Source organism: Saccopteryx bilineata, chromosome 2 (assembly GCF_036850765.1).
Source record: "Saccopteryx bilineata isolate mSacBil1 chromosome 2, mSacBil1_pri_phased_curated, whole genome shotgun sequence".
NCBI lineage: Eukaryota > Metazoa > Chordata > Mammalia > Chiroptera > Emballonuridae > Saccopteryx > Saccopteryx bilineata.
In genome coordinates, this window is record NC_089491.1 from 352,257,781 (window position 1) to 352,283,930 (window position 26,150).

At 36.0% G+C, this 26,150-nt stretch overlaps 1 protein-coding gene across 6 annotated transcripts in view; it reads right to left on the minus strand.

The window, feature by feature from the left end:
* Positions 1-26,150, minus strand: part of BCAS3 (BCAS3 microtubule associated cell migration factor) — a 633,266-nt gene that overhangs the window by 501,737 nt on the left and 105,379 nt on the right. For all 6 annotated transcript variants that reach the window (XM_066262741.1, XM_066262742.1, XM_066262738.1 and 3 more), the window contains exon 8: positions 665-772. In XM_066262741.1, the coding sequence (XP_066118838.1) occupies positions 665-772 (108 nt within the window). The remainder of the gene's footprint in view (positions 1-664; positions 773-26,150) is intronic.

Below are 26,150 nucleotides of genomic sequence, written 5' to 3' on the forward strand. Positions count from 1 at the left end.
ATGCAATGAAAGAATTATAATCTGCATTCATGACCTTGATCAAGGCTTTTACTATTTACTACTGTAGGGCTTCACTTTGCTCAAATGTAAAAAGTAAAGCATTGAGTAGTAGAAAATTCTTAAGGTTCCTTTCTCCTTCAATGTTTTAGACTTATACAGATTAATTCTTCATTATTACTAGGTCAGACAGAAGTTCAACCCAGGTCAGAAAATTTTCCTAGAGATTTTAATAAAACAGATTTTAATGAAGGGAAACCCATCCAGCTTTTGTGTTAGTTCAACTGTAAGTCTTAAGGAATGAGAAGCAGATGGGTGCCTCTCCTGTGTGCCCTGGCCGGGAATCAAACCCGGGACTTCTGCACACCAGGCCGATGCTCTACCACTGAGCCAAGCGGCCAGGGCCTCTTTCTACTCTTTTCTATCTCATTTATAGAATGCTGGCTGCAATTTCAAAAACTTAATTCACATTCATTAATGGGTCAAGACTGAAAATTTGAAAACATTCAGTAAGAAATATTAGGAGCTGCTTCATTTAGCAGAACAGAAGGTATTTTTGCAACTTTAAAAAAAATAATAATTCAAAGATAGTCAATGATGCTGATACTGCTGTACATGATCAGGATGCATGTTACCTTATACAAGAAACATGTGAATAAATGCTTACCGCTTGTTGCAATGGAGATCATAAATAGGAGTTTTAAACTGAATGGACTTCACCATCTCCCCAGTACGAAGTGAATATAGATCCACACAACAGTAAGGTGGGCTCGTGCTAAAAAAAGACAAAAGCCATTATTTTTTCAAAATGTGAGAGGGCCAATAAACTCCACGTTATTAAAATGATCTTAAAATGCCTTAATAATATATTCAATAATATAAGCAAACTAATTTGAGCTATTAAAAAGAAGATTCATAATATATCCCAAGCAACTCATTTCAGGAATGCAAAATTAGGGAAAGAAAAGACAGTGAAACTCATTCACTAATTTAGTACTATAGAAAAATATCCTAAGATTATAAATAAATACAGAAAAGCACTTGATAAAATTAAAAATCTATTCATTAATCTGAAAAAGTATAACAGCCTTAAAACTAACAAAAACTAGCAATCACATATAATGGTAAAATACTGAAAGCTTAAACCCTAAAATCAGAAACTAGGTAAGAATACTTATTATCACCACTTCTATTTAACATAGTTTGGAAGGTCCTGTACATAAGGCACAAACTACTATAAGGAAGAAAAAAAGCTGTCATTATTTGCTGATAATTTGATTGTATAAGTATGAAATCCAATAATACAAATCCCTAAGTGAAACTACATAGAGAGACAACCCCCAAAATAAAGACAAACCATTAGAATTAGGCCTTGGCTGGTTAGCTTTGTTGGTAGAGAGTCGGCTTGACATATGGATGTCCCAGGTCCAAGGTCCAATTCCCAGTCAGAGTGCACCAGAGAAGCAATGACCGTCAGCTTCTCCACCACCCCCTTCTTTCTCTATCTATTCCCCTCCCAAAGCCATGGCTCAAATGGTTCCAGCACATCGGCCAGGACACTGAGAATGGCTTCATGGAGCCTGGTATCAGCTGCTAAAAATAGCTTTGTTGCCAGCATCGCCCCATATGGGCAGAGGATTGGGGCCCCAAATGGGATTTGCCAGGGAGATCCTGGTTGGTGCTCATGCAGGAGTCTATCTCGCCTCCTCTCACTTAGAAAATAAAATAAATAAATAAATACAAAAAGACAAACCATTAAAATTAGGAATAAAATATGAGTTTACAAAGGTCACTAGATATAGTAGGGCCTGTATTTTTATAAGTTAAGGACAAACAATTATTAAATAAAATTTTAGAACAATATTATATATTGAACATGTTAATATACTGAATACCTTTGAATAAATCTTAGGGAAATTTTCAATATATTTACACACTAAAAAAGAAAAAAACAAGACCATAATAAATGGAAGTATATACCATAGGCTAGCAGACTTTCTAAACTGATAAAGTTCAACCCTAATCAAAAATTTACCAAGAATGAGGACTCATTCTAAAATTCACATGTATATGCATTCCACATAAGTCATGTTGTAAAGTAATAAAGACACTGGTTTTGGTACCAGAACAGATGAAGACATTAATGTTTCCACCTTTAGAAATTAAGAAAAAAAGAGCAAGTAAAATACAATGAAAATAAATTGCAAATTCTGTCAATCATTTAAACAAAAAAAGTTTAGATAGCCTACACAAACTTCAGAATGTAGGAGATATTTTCTAATTTAAGAGGCTACTAACCCCTGAGAACTAAACAAATACTTTACAAGAAACTATAAATAAATTTATATTATCTCTGTCTCATGAATATACATAAAAATGGCTCAACAAAATATTAACAAATCAAATTCTACAACCTAAAACCAGATGAGGTTTATCCCAGGAATGACAGGTGTTGTTAATAGAAGAAAACTTGGCCCTGGCCGGTTGGCTCAGCGGTAGAGCGTCGGCCTAGCGTGCGGAGGACCCGGGTTCGATTCCCGGCCAGGGCACACAGGAGAAGCGCCCATTTGCTTCTCCACCCCTCCGCCGCGCTTTCCTCTCTGTCTCTCTCTTCCCCTCCCGCAGCCAAGGCTCCATTGGAGCAAAGATGGCCCAGGCGCTGGGGATGGCTCTGTGGCCTTTGCCTCAGGCGCTAGAGTGGCTCTGGTCGCAATATGGCGACGCCCAGGATGGGCAGAGCATCGCCCCCTGGTGGGCAGAGCATTGCCCCTGGTGGGCGTGCCGGGTGGATCCCGGTCGGGCGCATGCGGGAGTCTGTCTGACTGTCTCTCCCTGTTTCCAGCTTCAGAAAAATTGAAAAAAAAAAAAAATAGAAGAAAACTTCTTCAACCTGATGGAGGGCATCTACAAAAGATGCATATAAAAGAATAAACACTTTCCCCAAAAGATTATGAACAATTCCGCTTCTGGGAATAAATCTGAAGAAACCTGAAACACTAATTTGAAAGAATGTATGTACCCTATGTTCACTGCAGCATTAATAAAAATAGCCAAGATACGGAAACAACCCAGGCGCCCATCAAAAGATGAGTGGGTAAAGGCCCTGGCCGGTTGGCTCAGCGGTAGAGCGTTGGCCTGGCGTGCGGGGGACTCGGGTTCGATTCCCGGCCAGGGCACATAGGAGAAGCGCCCGTTTGCTTCTCCATCCCCAACCCCTCCTTCCTCTCTGTCTCTCTCTTCCCCTCCTGCAGCCAAGGCTCCATTGGAGCAAGGATGGCTCGGCGCTGGCCCGGGCGCTGGGGACGGCTCTTTGGCCTCTGCCCCAGGCGCTGGAGTGGCTCTGGTCGTGGCAGAGCACGCCCCCGAGGGGCAGAGCGTCACCCCCTGGTGGGCAGAGCCTCGCCCCTGGTGGGCGTGCCGGGTGGATACCGGTAGGGCGCATGCGGGAGTCTGTCTGGCTGTCTCTCCCCGTTTCCAGTTTTTTTTAAATAGAAAAGAAAAAAAGAAAGAAAGAAAAAAAAGATGAGTGGGTAAAAAAGTTGGGGTACATACCTACAATGGAGTATTACTCGGCCATAAAAAGAATGAATCTTACCATTTGCAAGAGCATGAATGAACCTAGAGGGTATTATGCTAAGTAAAATAAATCAGTCAAGAGAAAGACAAACTATCTGATTTCACTTACATAAGAATATAAACAAATAAACAAAACAAAATCAGTCTCATAGATACAGAGAACAGACTGATAGTTGACAGAGATGAGAGAGTTTTGGGGGCTGGGTAAAAAAGGTGAAGAGCCTGACCAGGTGGTGGTGCAGTGGATAGAGTGTCAGACTGGGATGCAGAGGACCCAGGTTCGAGACCCTGAGGTTGCCAGCTTGAGCGCGGGCTCATCTGGTTTGAACAAAGCTCACCAGCTTGGATCCAAGGTCATTGGCTCAAGCAAGGGGTTACTCAGTCTGCTGAAGGCCCGCGGTCAAGGCACATATGAGAAAGCAATCAATGAACAACTAAGGCATCGCAACAAAAAACTGATGATTGATGCTTCTCATCTCTCCCCACCGTTCCTGTTCCTGTCTGTCTGTCCCTATCTATCCCTCTCTCTGCCTCAAAAAACAAAAAAAAAAAAGGTGAAGAGCCTGAGAAGTACTGATTGGTAGTTATGAAATAGTCATGGAAATGTAAAGTACAGCATAGGGAATATAGTCATTAATATTGTAATAATTCTGTCCAAACCCAGGTGAGTACTAGAAATTTAGGGGAACACTTTGTAAAGTATATGACTGTTTAAACACTATGCTATACAAATGATATTAATATAAAATATTACTGAATGTAAACTCTAACTGAAAAACATTTTAATTAGAAAAATAAAAAATATGTATGTTGGTGAGAATATGGAGAAAATGGAACCACTGTGCACTGCAAATGGGAAATGAAAATTGGTACAGTCACCATGGATAACAGTATGAAGGTTCCTCAAAATAATTGTTCTTTTTCTGACCAGTGGTGGCACAGTGAATAGAGCATCAACCTGGGACTCTGAAGTCCAAGCTTCAAAACCCCTTAGTTTGCTGTCTTAAGCAGAAGCTTATCCAGCTGGAGCGTGGGGTCACCAGTGTAAACATGGGATCACTGGCTTGATATAATCCCATGGTTGCTGGCTTGAGCAAGGGGTCACTGGCTCTGCTGGAGCACCCTCACCCTCCGCCTGTCAAGGCACATATGAGAAGCAATCAATGAACAACTAAAGTGCTGCAACTGAGTTAATGCTTCTCATCTCTCTTCCTTCTTCTCTCTCACACAAAATAAATAAATAAATGAATTGCAATTTTTTATTCCTAATAACAAAAACAGTTAAATGTTGATCAATAGATGAATGGCTAAATATATTGAGAAATAGCAACAGAATATTACTCAGCAGTTTAAAAGAACAAATTACTACAACATACATGAACTGCAAAACCATTATGAAGTTTAAAAAAAAGGCCAGACATAAAAGTTTATATACAGCATGAGTCCCTTCCAATGAAAAGCTAGAAAGGCAAAACTGTAACAGGAAGGATATCAGTGGTTTCCAGGGTTCAAGGAAAGAGGGAAACTATAGAGTATAAAGTGGCCTGAGAAACTTTTGGGGGTGATAATGTTCCTGAGTGTTGATCATGTTGGGTACTTACACAGCTGTATACAATTGGCAAAACGGGGCGTGGGGTAGGGGGTTCTAGTAAAATCTGAATTTCAGTCTCTAAAATTAACACAAGGCAAAAATTCTTTTCTTAATGTTCCCAACTAATTAAACCAGTCCTCTGCTGAGAAGCAATGAGTTAATAATGAATGAAATTTAACATTTTGCCAGACCAGCTGGGAAGGAAAAAACAGCTTGTCACCTTCAATTAGCAGCTCATTACAGCTACTGGTACACTAGAAACTTGAATTCTGATCATTTCACTGGCATTCATACAATGTCACAACTGAGATTCTTCCTGCAGAAAGCCTTGAATTGATAGAAGTAGACAAAACAAATGCAGTGAAGGCTGTTTAGAGTTGACTGAACAAGACTTGATAGAACTAAAAACTCTATTTCTATTTGGAAAACCCCTCTTATTCAATGCCTAACAGAAAAAGATAATCCTTTAAAATAAGAGTTTTCAGAAAGTCACATTCATAAAGGAGTCACACTATCTGCCAATAACACTATTGTGTGCACGCCCGACATATCCTTTTGTTTGTTCTCTTTCTCTCTTTTTAAAAGCCATGACCATTTCCATGGGACACAGCAAGCCAATCTTAATTTTCATCATGGATAGGCTGATGAGAAAGGTCTCCATAACATAAGCAGTGTGCATGCCCCATAACTGGAAGGGCACGGGTTATTCTAAAACCTACAGACATAAAATCAGCTTTTACTCTAATATACACTAAACATTGGCACAAGAAAATAAGACAACTGAAGTTATGTATCAGAGGAGCAGGATCAAAGAAATGAAGAAAATTAAAACAGCTTATGATCAACACTATAAATCTATTAAACTTAAGTACCTTATAGAAGACTCCACCCAACCAAAGCACATACACTTTCCTCTACAGTGCACATGAAACATTCAACAATCCTGTTACCATATGTTAATCACAAAACAAGTCTCGATACATTTTAAAACAATGAAAACAATCTTTCTTACCAACCTGGAATGAAATTATAAAGCAAAAAGAAGGAAAATTAGAAACTCACAATTAAGTGGAATTAAACAATAACCTCTTAAACAATCACAGGGTCAAAAATATGTGGAATTAAATAATAAACTCAATACCACACTAACAAAATTAAGAAGAAAAACTACATGATCATCTCAACAGATACAGAGAAAGCTTTTGCCAAACTTCAACATCCTTTCATGATAAAAATACACAGGAAACTAGCAATAGAAGGGAATTTCCAAATATGATAAAAGGCATTTAAGAAATACCCACAGCAAACAATATACTCAGTGGAAAAAGACTGACCGTTTTCCCTCTAAGACCATGAACAAGAAAACGATGCTCGCCCTGTCTGGACAGCTCGGTTGGTTAGAATGTCGTCCAGAAACATGGATATTGCCACGATCCTGGTCAGGGCTCACACAGGAACAGATGTTCCTGTCTCTCACCTGCTCTCTCCCTTTCTCTCTCTAAATTCAATAAAATAAACATTTTTAAAGAAAAGAAAAAGATGCTTATTTTGAACACTGCTATTCAACATTATATTGAAAGATCTTGCCAAAGCAATGTATAAGGAATAGAAAACCTTCTAAATTAGTAAACAAGAAGTAAACCTATCTCTATTCACTGACATGTTCTTATTAAGAAAATCCCCCCCAAAATCCAAAAATAGTGCTAAAACTGGTCAATTCAGGAATGTTACAAGATATAAGATCAACACGGATAAACCAGCAATTATTAATCCAAAAGAGAAATAAACCAGTTCCATTTACAATCATAATATAATCTCTATCAAAATTTTCACAGAAACTTTTTGCATAAGTGAAAACTAAATGGAACTGTAAAGAGGCCCAACTAGGCAAACAATATTGAAAAAAAAAATAGTTGGGAGTATTCACATTTCCCAATTTCAAAATTTACAACAAAGCAACATTAATCAAAACAATGTAATACTAACATAACATTAAATAAGTAAACCAGTAAGATAGAATTCAGAGTCCAGTGATAAATCCATATATAGTATCTAGTCCAGTAATAAATCCATATATCTAAAATTAACTAATTCTTGAAAAAGGTACCTAGCACATTAAATGGGAAAATAATAGTACATTCAAGAAATGCTGCTGGGAAAAAGCTGTGGGACATACACACAATGGAATACTACGCAGCCATAAGGAAGAAGTAAATCTTACTTTTCGCGACAACACGGATGGACCTGGAAACTATCATGCTAAGTGAAATAAGCCAGGCAGAGAAAGCAAAATATCATATGAGCTCACTTATTTGAGGAATCCAATGAACAATGTGAACTGAGGAGTGAATAGAGGCAGAGGCGGGATCAAAGGGACCAGAGGGAAAGTAGAAGATAGGATCAGAGAAGGGAAAGAGATTAATGATTATATATATATAGTTTCTCTATAACACAGCGTTATAGAGAACAGGACAGCAAATCCTGGAGGGAAGGGGGGAAGGCACTGGGGGGGAATAAGGGGGCTGTAGGGGAATAAGGGGGTAGGGGGAGATATATTCAGTGGGACATATTCAGGACTTTCTGAATCTATGTAAACACAAATTAATATTATAAAATAGAAAAAAGAAAAATGCTGCTGGGAAAACTGGAAGTCCAATTGCAAAAGAATAAAGTTGGACTTCTATCTTACATCATATGTAAACTTAACTCAAAATAGATGAAAAATCTAAATATGAGAGAACTCAGGAAAAAACATGGGTAAATCTTCACAATCTTGGATTTGACAATATTCTTAGATATGGCACCAAAAGCATAAGCAACAAAAGAAAAAGTCAGACAAATTGAATTACATCAGTATTAAAAGATTTTGTGGGCCCTGGCCAGTTGGCTCAGCGGTAGAGCGTCGGCCTGGCATGCGGGGGACCCGGGTTTGATTCCCGGCTAGGGCACATAGGAGAAGTGCCCATTTGCTTCTCCACCCCACCCCCTTCTTCCTCTCTGTCTCTCTCTTCCCCTCCCGCAGCCAAGGCTCCATTGGAGCAAAGATGGCCCGGGCGCTGGGGATGGCTCCTTGGCCTCTGCCCCAGGCGCTAGAGTGACTCTGGTCGCGGCAGAGCGACGCCCCGGAGGGGCAGAGCATCGCCCCCTGGTGGGCAGAGCGTCGCCCCTGGTGGGCAGAGCGTCGCCCCTGGTGGGCGTGCCGGGTGGATCCTGGTCCGGCGCATGCGGGAGTCTGTCTGACTGTCTCTCCCCGTTTCTAGCTTCAGAAAAATACAAAAAAAAAAAAAAAAGGATTTTGTGCATCACAGGGCAGTATCAAAAAAGTAAAAAGATATAAAAAAATATTTTTAAACCAAATATCAGGTAAGAGTCTAGTATCTAAAAAATACTGTCAAGTCTTACTATTCAAGAACAAGAAAACAAATATCCCAATTCAAAAATGAGCAATGGGCCAGACTGGTGGTGGAGCAGTGGATAGAGGGTTGACCTGGAATGCTGAGGTCCCAGGTTCGAAACCCCCAAAGTCACCAGCTTGAGTGCAGAATCCTCAACATGATCCCAAGGTTGCTGACTTGAGCTCAAAGGTCACTGGCTTGAGCAAAGGATCACTGGCTCGTTTAGAGGAGCCTGGTCAAAGCACATATTAGAAGCAATCAACGAACAACTAAAGTGATACAACTACAAGTTGATGTTTCTCATCTCTCTTCCCTTCCTGTCTCTTGATCTCTCTTGCTCTATCTCTGTCAAAACAAACAAACAAACAAAAAACAGAGAGAGAGAGAAGAAAACAACAACATGCAGACGGCATTAAAAAAAAAAAAGCAAAAGATGTGGACAGACCTTTCTCCAAAGAATATATACAAAGGATGCTTAACATCATTAATCATTAAGGAAATGCACATCAAAACTACAATGAGTCACACTTCACACACACTAGGTTGGTCACAATAAAACAACTAAAAAAGAACAGTTTTAGCAAGGATGAAAAGACAGTAGAACTCTGGTCTTTGCTGGTGAAAATGTAAATGGAGCAGCTGCTGTGGAAAACAGACTGGCGGTACCACACAAAGCTAAGCACAGCATTACCACGTGGCCCAGTCATCCCACTCCTAGATGTATAATATATCCATGAGAAATGAAAGCATATATCCACACATAAACATGGACATAAACATGCAGATCAGTATTACTTAATAACCACAAAGCAGAAATGACCCGTATGACCCTCAACTAATTAATACATGAACAAATTGTATTATACACATGCAATGTAATACTATTTGGCCTTAAAAAGAAATGAAGTTCCAACTACATGGCATTCTGGGTAAGGCATATGCATATCTATGGAGACAGTAAAAACATAAGGGCATGCCAGGGGCAGGGGAAAGGTGAGGGATGAACAGGCAGAGCACAGAGGATTTTTAGGGCAGTGAACATACTCTGTATGATACAATAATGATGGATACATGATATCTTGTCTGAGGGTCATGGTTAACTATTAAATGAAATGATGGCATCTGTGCATATATATACATCCACACTAACAGAAAAAGCTGAGGAGTCAGGAGAAAAGAAATACACAACCAAGAGAATAGAACAGAAAATGGAACCTTGGGAAACAGTGACATTAAAATTTTTTTACAATTTTTAATGTTTTATTAAAATTATTTATTTTCACATCTCTAATAGACTGTAATCTCGTTAAACATCTAGAGCAGCGGTCGTCAACCTGGTCCCTACCGCCCACTAGTGGGCGTTCCAGCTTTCATGGTGGGCAGTAGCGGAGCAACCAAAGTATAAATAAAAAGATAAATTTAACTATAGTAAGTTGTTTCATAAAGATTTATTCTGCCAAACTTAGTGAAAATCCGACATAAAGTACTTGGTAAGTAATTATTATTATATGCTTTAACTTGCAGTAACTCTGCTTTATAAATTTTATAAAGTAAAGTTACTTCCCTACTTTATAAATCACCATTACTGTGGAACCAGTGGGTGGTTAGAAAATTTTACTACTAACAGAGATACAAAAGTGGGCGGTTGGTATTAAAAAGTTGACTACCCCTGATCTAGGGAATGATAAATGACCTAGGTATCTAGAGGCCTTTGTGAATAATATTATATATTGAGTACTTTAGCACTTTTTTAAGGCATAAAGAAATGATGATGGACCTTACACTTCATCTTTGCAATTGAAGTACCACCTAAAAATGGTATATTAAATAGATATTATCTTTTATGCCTTATGAAAAAAAACACAAAGAATATCGTATTAAACACTTATACTCCAATTTATAAATCTCTATCAAAAATATGTAAATTTTGAATCTCAGAGTCAACTTTTAATTTTTAGAATATGCTTTTTTCTTTATATTCATGTATTTTATTGAAATCATAGCTGTTTTTCCTATTCTTGATAATGTTTTCAAAATAACTTTTTATAATGCAATCAATGAGCATCACATTAAAGCAATGTGAAATATGGTTTTTATGATTTGAAAATTCTAAACATTAATACCATTTTTCTTTACAAAGACTTTTATTATTTTTATTCATGATATTTAACAGATTGAACCAAAATTAGGAAAAGCGGAACAAAGTATTTGAAAAAGTGACATTTTCCAAGAATGTGCATGTATAAGTGAAACACAAAATAGCAAAGACATTTTAAATCTACCACAAATTGCACAAAGCATGGAAACACTTATTCTTAAATGGGAAAAAGCTGCACAACCTTCAACATGTGTTATTGAATCTAATCCTTTAAATATAAGAGGAAAATTTTTGATAGAATTACATTATTTGTATTCTTATTCAGTTCCTAAAGAACAAAAGCCAGTTGGTTGTATTTTTTATTAAGTAATTAAAAAGAAAATGCAAAAAAAAAAAAGGAAAAACCGTATTAAAATTTAAATTTGTGATTAGCCTAGTTCATAATAACCTTTTTCTTCTCCAAATTTCTGAATAAACACAGGGTAATTAAAACTTCCAACACTCCCACAAGTTGAGAATAGTAATAGTGAAGCCTTTCCTTGGGGAGGTAGCCAGGCAGGAAGGAAGAACATCTCCACAAAAAAATAAGAGGTAATGTTAGAACTGAGAGTGGAATCAAGTGTTCTTCAATAGGGATTCTTACCTCACATACCACATAAAGACAGCCGAAGACATACCACATTAAATGTTTAAAAATAATTTCCTATTATTTGCAATGAAATAAAAGGATGAGTTAGAAATACTCTACTTTTAAGGAAAATTCAAAATAACTAGCTTAAAAAAAAAAGGATAGAATGTAAAGTAATAATACAAGAAAATCTGTTTAATGTATCAGTGAAAAACAAAGGCAATGAAAATTCAAATTATGGAAGATACACTACAGGGGACAAGAAAAGTCTGCAGTTTACTCCATAATACAAACATATATATAATCTATATATGTATTTATGATACTATTTTCCACTATGCCTACATAATCTTTGTCCTCTAAAAATAGATTCATATATACAGCACTTCAAATTTAAACAGGAAATTTTTTCAAAACTTTTCTTGTATAGTAGAGATTAGCGAACTATATCCCAAACCTAATCCCCACTGCCAGGTTCACTGGGACATAGCCACACCCCCTTATTTATTTTCTATGGCTGAGTAGTTGCCACAGAAACCATATGGTCCCCTAAGCTTAAACATTTCATATATGGCAAAAAAAATTTTTTGCCGACCTCTGATCTATAGTGAGTTTTTTTCCTAATGTAATTGGGCTGCTTTACACTGTCTCGGGAGTCTCAGGGTATTTGTTTCAGTTGTTGTGGGGGAATATGAGGTGAGCTTGAGTTTCTGAAACACAGGAACTCTACTATGATGTATCTTGGGATATTAACGATGTAACTGTTCTGATTTTTGACATTTCCTCCATTGCATTCCTTTGCCTCTCTTATTTGGAAACTATGCAAATGTTCTCATTTTCCTCAAGTTCTCATTTTATTCCGTTTTCTATCTATTCTTCCTTCAGTGCCCTCCAATTTCTTCATCAAATCTGTGATGTATTTTCATGGGATTTTTTCCCTATTTCTTCCCATAGGTTTTATCTATCCTATTAAATCATCTTGTCTTCTCTGAGTTCTTGTATTTGTTTTGTGCTCCTGGTTTATTAAATTATAAAAAAATTCTTATGAAATATTTGTTTACAATTATCAATTGCTCCATAGCAACAGTATTTTACTAACTGTTCTTCACTTATGAGTAACATCTCACTGAGTTAGGTTTTCCATTTGTACATTTCATGTAAGTTTTCAAAGATAAATCTGTTTCTAAGTTGCTTGTTATTCTTTAATGGTCATAAAAGATCTGTAGTAATGCTCCTTCATTCATTCTTGATATTGGTGATTCGTATCGTCTGTTTTTCTTAATCAGATTTAGTGCTATAACTATCCCTTGTCCCTTTTTTTGGTTACAGTCCAAATTTTTGATAAGCTGTTTTTCTTAACCATTCTATTTTTTTATGAGTTCTGCTTGACCCATAGTTCTATTTCCAAACATACTACAAATTTTCAAGAGATGTTCATTACTGATTTCCAAATTAATTTCATTATGGTTATAAAAATACTCTATGACTAAGTCTTGATTTATCACCCAGCATATAATCAGTCTTGGTGAAAACTCCATATGCACTGAAAAATATGTGGATATGATATTCTAGAAATATCAGTTGTATCAAATTGATATTATAGTTGTGCCTTCCATATCCTGACTGATATACTGTGTACTATTTCCATCTGTTACTAAACGGGGAATGTTTACCTCTAACTTTAATTGTTGATTTCTCTAGTTACTTTTCAGCTATAATATTGCACCATGTGTTCTGAAAATTCATGTATCATATTTTAAAACATCCATTTACATGATCATTTTTTAAAAAAAGATTGAACATATTCCAAAAACGTATGTTTGCCAGTCATCTCTACTGCAGGAATGTGAGGTGATCAGATCCATTACACATAAATAGGTGTTCCTTTCTGATATAGGCATATGTAAGTTCAGAGGCAGAGGAGAAAGAACCTAAGGCAATTCCAAATAGACTGGATCAAAGTTCTAGTGAAGCAGGAGGTAAATTGCTGAAATCAAAGCACTTACATCTATGAAATACATACACCTACTAATATGAGTTTCACCATCAAAATCTAATAGTTCAAGTTTTCTGCATCTGCTAAGAAATGTAAAGTCTACACTAGATAATAGGAAAACAAGGTTAAAGTGCAATCATTCAAAAGTGGAGCAAAATCTCCCAAGTCTCCAAGAAATTATCAAGTCTCATTTCCAAATAACACAAAATACAAAATCCAGGGATCTGCCCCCTCACCCCAAATAAATAAAACAGTATCAATAAAAATTCAAACATTTTAAACCTCTCAATGGTTTTAATTATGCTAATGAGGTACAAGTGAAGCATATTCTAATTACTTTTCTACATAACCTAATCTAACATGAGTAGTAATAACTCTGTTTAGGTTATTATAACTAAAACCCTAACACATAAAAAACATTTTACTTCAAAGATAATACCAGGAGCCTGACCTGTGGTGGCGCAGTGGACAAAGCGTCGACCTGGAAATGCTGAGGTCGCTGGTTCGAAACCCTGGGCTTGCTTGGTCAAGGCACATATGGGAGTTGATGCTTCCTGCTCCTCCCCCCTTCTCTCTCTCTGTCTCTCTCTGTCTCTCTCTCTCTCCCTCTCTCCTTTCTAAAATGAATAAATAAAATAAAAAATTTAAAAAAAATTAAAAAAAAAAAAGATAATACCAGGATATAACTCTAAAAATAATATGACAATTCATAACATGCCAATACATGTGAGATATTTGTAAATAACATTAATGATTTATATTAATTCCAACATTTCCAAGGACAATAAACTTACAATGAGTTTATTCTAATAAAGAACTGTAAACTAATCCTCTCAGAATATTTTCCAAGTTTTATGAAATCATTTGGAGATGATAAAGCATTCTCAATAAAGGAATAAAGGAATGCAAACAGAGACTAAACAAATCTAGTTAATGTCATCTGTACATGTCACAGACTTGTAAGACCTTTCATTCTAAAGAACTGTAAGTTTCTAGAGGGTAGAGACTATGTCTTGTTTACTGTTGTATACTGAATAAAGTATTATTTATTAAAAGAATCAATTAAGAAGAGAAGAATTAACCAATGTTTACTTATTATCAATAAGCTTCTCTATGTGACACTATAATAGTGGTTACATGTTTTTATAAATTTGTCTAAACCCATAAAATGTACAATATCAACAGTTAAATGTAATGGAAAATCTTTGTAATTACTGCTAAAATTTGCTGTGAATCAAAAAATTTAAGTCTACTTTTAAAATAAATAATTAAAGACTAAATTAAAGAGAAACCTGGCAAAATTCTATTCTGAAATAAAGACATTAAAATATCTGGCATTCTACCTATTGTGAATCTTTTCTAATAATAAGTCCCATGTCTATGGCAGGTCTATAATTTTAATTAGTATGAATTTAATAAATACCAGCTTTCCTATAAAGACATTCCACGTCTTATTTCATTTAACCTTACAATGACCCTATGACAATTAAAATCTTATTTAAAAAAATCTTTTAAATATTTGTTTCACTCTATATAATTTTTTATTCAGCAATAAAATATTTTTAGAAAGGTATTTCTATCAACTACAAATATTAAATATTTAATATTTTAAGTTACTGATATTCATTCAATAATTGATAATGAAAGTGATTTTTAAACACAGAAGAGAACAAAAATAAAGAGCGAAAGTTGCAACCTTGCCTTCATTGGCAGTGGATTTTCAAAAAATCTAAAACAAAACATATCTCCCTCTGTATTCATATAGTAAATATTATAATTAGCCATAATTATAGTATAACTGTTCAACTGTGTTCTTTTAAATTAATAATTCAGAATATCAAATTTTCACATTGTAATTCCCTACATAAAAGAAAATGACTCATTAAATTCATATAACTTTCATAATTATAAAATAGTGAACAATGTATTAATATTTCTATTATCAATAAAACTTACTTTTAATACTTCTAGGCCCTGGCTAGGTGGTTCAATGGATAAAGCGTCTACCCAGCAAGCCAGAGGTTACAGGTTCAACCACCCAGTCAGGGCACTTAGGAGAAGAAATCAGTGAGTGCACAACTAAATGAAACAACTAAGTGAAACACTGAGTTGATGCTTCTCTCTCTCACTCTCTCCCCCCTTTCCTATTTGTCTCTCAGATAAATGGGGAAAAAAAATTTTAAAGAAATTTCTATAGCAAAATTCCTCTTCCTATATTATTTCCTTTGCATGGACATTTTCCTCCAAAATAAGGAAAACCACTAACAAAGGGATACAGAAGAACAACGGCAAAACGGGTAAGTTAAAAGTTAAAATGTTGCTTAATAATTAAGAAATATATCATAAAGTTCCCCAAGAAAACATATATAACTTTCAGTCATGATATTATAAAGGTACTCTGAATAGTAAACAAATATGTTTTAAATTTATGTTGTTTATGGTAGAAGCAATAACACTTCAACAAAGCAAAGTAAAATCTTGCTTCGATTTATTTCCCTAAAACAAAACCTAATTTATTACTGCTAATCTGTTATGATAAACAAAATATATACAGAAACATTTTGCATATTAACAGATACCAATAACCATAGTCTAACTGAGAGACATGGGATACACGAAATAAGAACACTGAAGTCTGGCTCGATTCACAAAAAGATGGTAATTACACTAACTTCTGCCAAGCAAGCACGGAGGCCAAATACACTGTACTGTGTCTTTATTATTCCAAGGTTACCCTAAACCTTTATCAATGTGCATAAGTATTGAGTATACATATGAAATCAATACAAACCAACCTATTAAACATGTCAAAGAAAACCACAGTTCATTACAGTATTTGAGATTCGTCAAGAAATGAAGAAAAGCTAAAGTTAATAGATTATATGAAATCTACTTCTCAAAATCAAGGAACGACAAAATGTACCAAGAGAGGTTTTAGAAAAGGGTACGTGTAAAAATCTATTCTATTAATTCCCTTCTCAACATTTAAAATGACAACAGAAAATCTAAGCATTTTGTTTTTTCATTTTTTTACCAAGATACCTAAATATACTCCTCTAAAGCAATTACTTGTATTTGACTTATTAAAATACAAAAATATCATGATTTGAACACTATAGAATATGTTTGCTTGTAAGTTGGGAGAAATATTTATATTCATATTGGCTAAATGTTTTTATATTCCATAATATGTGATAAAGCCACTTCATTGTCATTCCTGCCCCCATGAGCTGAGCTGTTCAGTCTTGTGGGCCCACAGAAGCCCCCTCCTCAGGACATAATTCTAGGCCTGTGCGTTTTAGAGATTTAAAAAGGAACTAAGAATAAAATATATACAATGTCATAAATACTTATTTGTTGTACAAATAATATCCACCTCTATATATACACCAATTTAATTAAATTGTGGTATCATATATAGAAAAAAGTAGATGAGATTTCAAATGCTTCTCAAAATAATATATAAAGTTATTTCATAATAAAGTATAACTTAAATTGTGACAGTACCAAATGCCTAAAGATATAGATATGGTTAAAACCTAACTAGTTTTCTATTTTTAATAGTACTATTACTATAAAGATTACTTTTCACATAGTAGTTAGAAAAAATGTTTTTCCTACTTGGCTACTCTTGTAAAGGTAGGCAGAATGGGGGTGGAAAGAATCAAAAACAATCAAACAACAGAACAAAGTTGTGAAATCCATATATTACATCCAATATGGATAATCATAATTTTGAAACTATATACCAGAAGTGAAAACGGATAATAGCCTTCCACTGATCAAAAAAAATTTATAAACATATGTACTGAACAAATTAAAATAAATTATTTGTAACAGAATTTTGAAACATGGTAATTTAAAGAAATATCCCTCATTCACAATTCACAAATATGACTACTATATAAATGGTCATCAATGCAAGGCAAAAGGATAACTACACAAAATGCAGAATACTAAGGTTATATTAGAGCAATTTGTAACCACAGCTTAACCACAGCAAGATGTGAATTTCTGACAAAAGCTTGTAAGAAATTTTAGATTTCATTATGAGAAATAAAAATTACCTTTATTGCCCAGAATAAAAAAAACCCATTAAAAACATACAACCTTTACAAACTAGCTATTTCTATACAAAACCTACATACAAGACTGTCAAAATAAATTTCTACGCAAGTGAAACCCAAATTTATCTTCATTTCCAAACAGTGCAATTAGTATTTTTCAAGATTTATCTAAAAGGATTTAAGGATTCATAAAAGATTGGAGTCGATGACACAAGTTAGCACAGACATTCATAGAAAACAAGGGCAAGCTATCTGAAACCTGGATTGTCTTAGAATATATAAAATGCAAGGTCAATGTATTTATGCTGCATACAGTATAAAAACACTGATTTCAAGAGCAAAGGATGAAAAGCAGGTGGTTTTCACAAAACTTAATCTTTTTATTTAAAAAATGTGTATAAGTCAGAAATTTTATGACAGATAAATGGAATGATGTCAAGTTTCAGAGAAGTGAAGGAGAATTGTCTCTAAGATTCTAGTCCCAATTGAATAGAGAGCTAAAAATGGAAACTGGAAATTCCCACAACTTCTAGGATTAAGCAATTTAATAGTTATCAGTTTGACTCTATAAGAGTTGTTAGACTTCATTTTGAAAAGCAGACTTTAAGATACAAATTCTCCTTTAAAATGGGCAGAATGTTTCTTCTGACAACAAAAATAACTTTGTTGCATTTGAATCTACATTTTAAAATTAAGAAGAAACTTAAAAAAAAACAAAAAAACTAGCCTACCTCAGGCAAGCCTCAGTTCACTGGATCTATGTCACATTGATTTATAACAGTTATTTCTTAGGGGGTAAAAAAGCACACACAGATGCAAACAATTACTCTATTTTTGTAGGCAACAAGTGAGGTGGGTGGTAACTGAGAAATTTTTTTTAAATCCTGTCACAATATTCTGCTTTTTCTTAAGAAACCCTCCTCACACAACAAACGTTTGCCACATCAGAGAATTTCCAGGGCCCGAAGCACCACTTTGATTCCAGACCGCTGCAGGCATTAGCAGGAGGTAATTAGGGTAAAAAGTTCAGCCACAGTTCCATGTCTAGAATCCTGCCAGAAATAAATTTCCTCTCTATTCACTGGTTTCTACTGTACCCTCCCTAAGAATCATATTGAAAACACATTTATCTTCGTAGTTTGTTCCTCTTGTAATTAACGCTATGGCGTTTACAGTGTTTAATAATTTAAATGGCCCCAATCGCAACAGTCTGGCCTTTAAGAGTGGAGGGGTGCACTGTCATTTTTCCTGGATCGCTGCTTCATTTGAGAAACGACACACACAAGTCTGTATGCACTGCAGCTGTTTTCATCAAGCTCTTCGGTCGTCATAAACTTCACTTTTATTTCCTTGTGCGAGAAACGTGCAGGGACAAAACTGACAAACAGATGCGTTCACATGGTGTTCTATGAAATGTTTCAAGGAAATGAAAAAGATAGTATGAAAACAATTTAAAAGAAAATAGAAAATGGGACTTTACAACATACAAACATATTTCATGTTGTTGGAGCAAGAAATATGAAGTTCTACATTTAAGTAAGTGATAAAACTTAAATATGCCACACATTTAACACTTATAAGTTTAAAAAAAAAATCTCCAAGGTACACTCAAAAGACTGTCTCAAGTTCTGAATCCCTGTCTTCTTCATTCCTCGTCACCCAACACCCACACCAGGAGGCTCTAATCAATGTGCCAGTTATCTCACAACAATTATTTTAACTTTCTTTTAATATTGTGTTTAAAAAATAAAATGTTAATAAAATTACTTGAATGCTAAGAAAAACCACTTGTAAAATAACAATTTGTTCTAACAAAAGATAAAATCAATTAACATTAAAATATACATTCAGAAAACAACAAAAATAAGATTTTGCCTCTACAGTATGACATTACCAGATTGAGGCCAGAAAACTTATTTTTAAAGTAATAATCTGCTTATAAATATAAAATAATATTCAAGTCGTTCATCATTTTTTTCAAGAATTTGAGCCAAGTGAAGTCCAAATGAGTTTTTCTTTATCTTTTCAAATTCTCTTCAAGTATTTGGCCCTCTGTATCTAAGATATGAATAACAGACTTACACATAGACATAAACAAGGAAATTGTGGCCCTCTGTACCATCCTGCACAAAACCCCAAACCCAAAATCTTTTAGCATTTAAAACAAGAACAGCAATTTCCTCTACCACTTCACTTAGCATGACCTTTCCCACAAAGTATCACCCAGGACTTCCTATTTGTCCTTTTCCCCTTTCTGCCATTTTTCAGGGAAGTTTTCCCACTAGACTTGTGAAACAATATCATGTTTTGTACCACTACAGCTGGATTCACATTTCTCAAACACAAATACTATCTAAAGGTGTTCAACAATTGTTAATACTAACAAATTAAGAAACAAAGAATTTTTTAGATGACAAAAAAATTGAGAAAAAGCAAACCCAAGATTTCAAATCCCAATTTTTTAAGGCAACCTCATTGGACCTATGGTAGTATCAACACAGGAAATGATGTGCATTCACTATATTGTTCTAATTATATGATAATTCAAAAATCCAACATTTAATAAAGGTTCATGGTATAGGCCAGTGGTAGTCAACCTAGTCCCTACTGTCCACTAGTGGGCATTCTAGCTTTCATGGTGGGAGGTAGCAGAGCAACCAAAGTATAAATAAAAAGATAGATTTAACTATAGTAAGTTGTTTTATAAAGATTTATTCTGCCAAACTTAGCGAAAATCCAACATAAAGTACTTAGTAATTATTATTATATGCTTTAACTTGCTGTAATTCTGCTTTATAAATTTATAAAGTAAAGTTACTTCCTTACTTTATAAATCACCATTACTGTGGAACCAGTGGGCGGTTAGAAAATTTTACTACTAACAGAGATACAAAAGTGGGTGGTAGGTATAAAAAGGTTGACTACCCCTGGTATAGGAATTGTTTATGTAATGTACCACCAAATGAAACAATTTTCTGTATAATACTGAAAGCAAAAAAATACAAATCTTTTCATTTGTGGTAGTACGTATTATGTTCTGTTTAGAAAATATCTGCCTACCTTCAAGTCATCAAAATATTTTCTTTATCTTCAAAATAGTTTGTTGTTTTTCTCTCATGCATATATCTATAATACATATTAAGTTAATTTTTATATCAGTAAGGGGCAAGCTTCTTCATTTTTCCCTATAAACATCCAAATGACCCAAAACCATACAGGACTTCTCTCTATACAGCACTGCCATCGTAAAAATACGGCAATCTTTCAACAAAAAATATGGGAATTTGTTTCTGAACTATGTACCCCACTAATCTTGCGGCCTCTCCTTATGCCAATGCAATTTAGTTACTATTGCTTCATAAGTTGATACCAAGTAATGTAACCACACCAACTTTGTTCTATAAAACTGTTGGCTATTCTTGGACCTCTGTATTGATAACCATATACATTTTGAAATCAGCTTCATGACTTTGAAGTAAACAATATAAAAAGAACTAATCATAAAAGCATAGATAGAAGGCTACTTTAAAAGTACTCCAACAAATAACTAAGAAAAACCAAGCAACACAAAAGAAAAACAATCACTATCCTGACCAGGCAGTGGTGCAGTGGATAGAGCCTCGAACTGAGACCCAGAGGACCCAAGTTCAAAACCCTGGGGTCGCCGGCTTAAGCACGAGCTCATCCAGCTTGAACACAGGTTCAACAGCTTGAGCACAGGGTCACTGGCTTGAGCATGGGATCACAGACCTGATCCCATGGTTGCTGGCTTGAGCAGAAAGTCGCTGGCTTGAGCAAGGGGTCACTCACTATGCTGGAGCTCCTCCTCATCACTGTCAAAACTCCCATTCATTAGCTAGTCCTCATCTGTGTCTGATGACAAATCACTGTCTTCATATATTGCCCCGTCCTTAGATCCAACTATGGCATTTGAAATGCCACAACCACTGTATAAGACGTACCCAGTTTTTAGACCCCAAAATTTTTGAAAAAGCGTGTGTCTTATACATGGGGAAATACAGTAATTAAAACATATTTAGCCTGACCAGGCGGTGGCGCAGTGGATAGAGCACCGGACTGGGATGCAGAGGACCCAGGTTCGAGACCCTAGGTCGCCAACTTGAGCACGGGCTCATCGGTTGAGCAAAAGCTCACCAGCTTGGACCCAAGGTTGCTAGCTCGAGCAAGGGGTTACTCGGTCTGCTGAAGGCCCGTGGTCAAGACACATATGAGAAAGCAATCAATGAACAACTAAGATATCGCAATGCGCAACGAAAAACTAATGATTGATGCTTCTCATCTCTCCGTTCCTGTCTATCTCTGTCTATCCCTCTCTCTGTCTCTGTAAAAATAAATAAATAAATAACATATTTAATTCTTATTTAAAGCAAATAACCTTCTCAAATACCAATACTTTGATTCAAGAAAATCATCAAGTAAAAAAGCTAGTGAGATTTTTAAAAGATTTTTTTCTGTCTAAATACAATATAGCTACATCAGCAAAATAATGTCCCCCCAAATTGTGAAATAATACTTGATTTGAAATCTGTAATGGATCTTCATAATGAATTACTTCATTTTCATCAACAGTTTTGTCCTTAGGACTATCACAACACAACTGATCTCTTTTCAAGGCTCATCATGTGTACATGCTCTGTCCCACCAGAAACAGAACAAGCCTGCCTGTATAGAATTCTACAAGGTCAGAATCTATGCAGATGTTCTTTCCCTTTTGGTTTTCCTTTAATTTGCAAATCTTGTAATCTAAGCCTGAAACTGACCAAACCAGCATTTAAACCAGTACAGCAATATCAGCCAAAAACTCAATCTGTTTTCTATTTATATGTCAAGACTGCATCCTTTTGGTGGCTGAAAAAACTGTTGTTTTGAAATGATTACACAGAGAAACTGCAAGCCCGTTAGTACTTTTAGGTACTGCTTCTAGATGCAGAACAGAAGAAAAAACAACTGTGAATTCAAGACTCCTGACTTTATGTTTTTAACTATATACTAAAGTCACCTTAAACTACATGACAGCAAAGCTATCCTTCAAAAGAAACAAAAAAGAAAAGAAAAGAAAGGAAAAGAAAAATAAAAAGAAAAAAGAAACGACCCAGGTTCAATTACCGGTCAGGGCACAAAAAAAGAAGCACCCATCTGCTTCTCCCCTCTCCCTCCTCTCACTTGTCTCTCTTTTTCTCTGTCTTCCCCTCCTGCAGCCATGGCTCAACTGGAGCAAGTTGGCCCCAGGCATTGAGGATGGCTCCAAGGCCTCTACCTCAGGCACTAAGAAGAACTCAGTTGCTGAGAAACGGAGCAACAACCCAGATGGGCAGAGCATCGCCCTCCCCCCCAGAGGGCTTGCCAGGTGGATCCCATCAGGGCACATGCCTCCACACCTCTCACTGGGAAGAAAAAAAGACCTCAATGATACTCAAAGACACTGCTGAGAAATGTGCTTCTTGTATTGAGTGACAGGAAGGGCAGAAGGGACGCATTATAAAGGGACATGAGAAAACTATACGTGATGGATATACTCATTATCTTAATTAGAGTGATGGTTTTGTGGGCATATCAAATGTCAAAATGCATCATCCTGTACACTTTAGGTGTCACTTGTCATGTTTCAATTATACCTCAATAAAAATATAAATATTAAGTATAACATGAAGTTGTTCGGAAGAATAAAAACAAATTGCCATTTCCCAATGAAAGTAAAGGGTGCCTATTCATCAGAGCTACTACTAGATGCAGCTGGGGTCGGACAGAAAGGCTGACAAGCCTGTGAGGTAAGTACCGGATAAGTTGAGCACAGCCATATTTCTCCAACAGTCACACATGGTTGCTTTATATATATTCAGGTACATATTTGTTCTTCATATGTATACTACTTACAAAAATTAGGGGATATTTCAAAAACAAATATGAAGTGATAAAATATCCCCTAATTTTTGTGAGCAGTATATATGAAAAGAAGTCTTTGGTAAAGAGTGTTGTTCCCTGGGTATCCTTCATATCTTTCTGATACAAATAATACGAGATGCACCAAATACAGGCCTGACACTTCACCAACTACTTGAAAGCACTGCCTTATTTAGTTCCTCTGGGAACTGAACCCAGTAGCTACTTACCCGTACCATCTTACAAATAAGGAAACTGAACCTGAGAACTGCTGAATAATTTAGTGTACACAGCTCATAATTCCGATCTGGTGCTGGGTGACTCCGAAATTTTTGTTCTTCTCAATATTCTACACAATTCTACCCACGGGTTCAGAAGTATCAATGAATATTACAGAGTACCAACATTAGGCTAAATGCATATAGAAAAAAAATTATAGAACCCATAATGAAAATCAGATCCATTAAATGTAAATATCAGTAATTGGGCAAGTCCCTGTTACATGTAAACACTACACAAGCTGTAACTGAAGGTGAAATGTCATCCATAATATCTGAGTCTCAAGATTTGTTTTGAAGGCTTACACACTACAGAACACTATTCTCTGGCAATATTTCCTTATATCAAATTTTTAGAAACTCCTGTAAAATTCCCGAATAGCTCAGGAGAGATGAATCTACAGACCTGTACATGTAAATGTTACAGCCAACTGTGACGGTTTTCCACACACATAAATAGTCAGAAAGAGTCCAAATGTACAACTACTGTAGCCCAGAGCAAGGATAGAGCAACAAATTCAACAGAAAGATCACATAAGCCCTGACCAAGTAGCTCGATTGATTAGAGCATTGTCCCAGTACACCAGGGTTGTGGGTTCAATCCCTGATCAGGGCCCATTTAAGAGTCAGCCAACCTGACCAGGCAGTGGCACAGTGGATAGAGCACCGGCCTGGGATGCTGAGGATCCAGTTTCGAAACCCCAAGGTCCCAGCTTGAGCATGGGATCATAGACATGACCCCAAAGTCTCTAGCTTCAGCAAGGGGTCACTCGTTTTGCTACAGCCCACCCACCCCGGTCAAGGCACATATGAGAAAGCAATCAGTGAACAACTAAGGGGCTGCAACGAAGAATTGATGCTTCCCATCTCTCGCTTCCTGCCTGTTTGTCCCTATCTGTCCCTCTCTCTGACTCTCTCTGTGTGTCTGTCAAAAAAAGACAGAAGGAAGAGCTAAGGGTAAGGGTCTTATGAGAGAGCTGGAGGAAACACTGAGCCATTCATTGCCTGGGTACCATTTATTAAAGAAACCCTACACTTCACTTCACTATACCTACAGCAAAAGACACCCTCCTGCTAGGAAACCTGCAAAGCTGCAAGCACCCAAACCTCTCCAACTACAACCCCTGATCTCTATAAAATTGATTGTTAACATTGCCCCAGAAAAATCATACTGGTTTATTATAAACAACTACTAGAAAACCAGAGTTTTACCTTAGTGAAAATACCCCCCAAATCCCACAAAATAGAAAATTAACACATTAGAACAATATAATATAACCCAAACATGCACACTTCATTTAGTAATTTTAATTTGTTCCTGAAAACTCTGCCACTAAACAAAAAGGCATTCCGTGGAAAATCATTTCCATTATTTTCAATGGCAAAAACTATAATAAGTTCTATCCCAATCCATATTTTCACAGAGATAAAAATATGTTAATTGAACACTAAAAATAAGTTTGTATAATAAAATAAACATTAATTTAAAAGTAAACATAGATTATAGTTAACTACTAAAGTTAATCTACCTTCAAGTAGATATTCCACATCAGAGTCAGGCATGTTTGATGAAAATTATCTTTTCCTTGACACTAAGACAAAAAATTTTTAAAATACAACATGACAGCCATAAAGGAGAATCTTTGCATGAGGAAGAATAAGGTGGAGGACTGACTGCTATCTCCTGGTTTTATAATATTAATCCATCATGGGTTTCATTCTTCACTCAATGTATTATATTCAGTTTCAGAGTCTCAAACATCATGACTAATTCTATGACATGATGCAATTTCCTAGGACATACAACCAGTTTAATAGAGTAAGCTAACTCTAAAGAAAATACATCTTTTTTTATTCTATGTTTATTTTCATCTTCTTTATAAGACCATTATGAAAGGGATTTTTTCCTTTGTTTCATTTGTATCTGCACCATTTCTCCTAACCAATATTTCAACTTTTTTGAGACTCATGAATCCCTTGCTCTCAAAATACACATTAAAATGAAGTTATAGCACAGAAAAACTGATCAGGACAAAAATAAAAACTGGGGGGGGGGGTGTTCCAACATACAGGGAAGTTGTGACCATAAACAACAGCCAAGTCATGAAGGTGCCACCACACCATTCTTCTCCCCAGGTATACACAATCAATAATGGTCAACATAGTTCGCGTATCTCTTGCTGGATGGCAGACCACTAGATATCATGCTGGCCTAGAATTATAATCATTATTTCTTGTGATTCTGTGGATTGGGTTGGTGGTGGTTCTGCTATTTTCTCCTTGGCTCATATAACACAATTGAGTGCGCTGAGGTTTCAGCCGGTTGGGAAAGCGAGGATTGTCAGGTCTCTGTCCAGGTGGACTTCTGCCTTTATATGATGTTGATGATGATGGCTTAACATAGGAAGCCCAATATGCAAATGCTTGTAGTGTGTTTAACGATAAATTATTGTGTGTGCAAGTCACACAAACAAGCTCAGATTTAAATAGGCGGGGACTACACAAGAACTTTAAGAGGCCCTGGCCGGTTGGCTCAGTGGTAGAGCGTCGGCCTGGCGTGCAGGAGTCCCAGGTTCGATTCTCGACCAGGGCACACAGGAGAAGCACCCATCTGCTTCTCCAC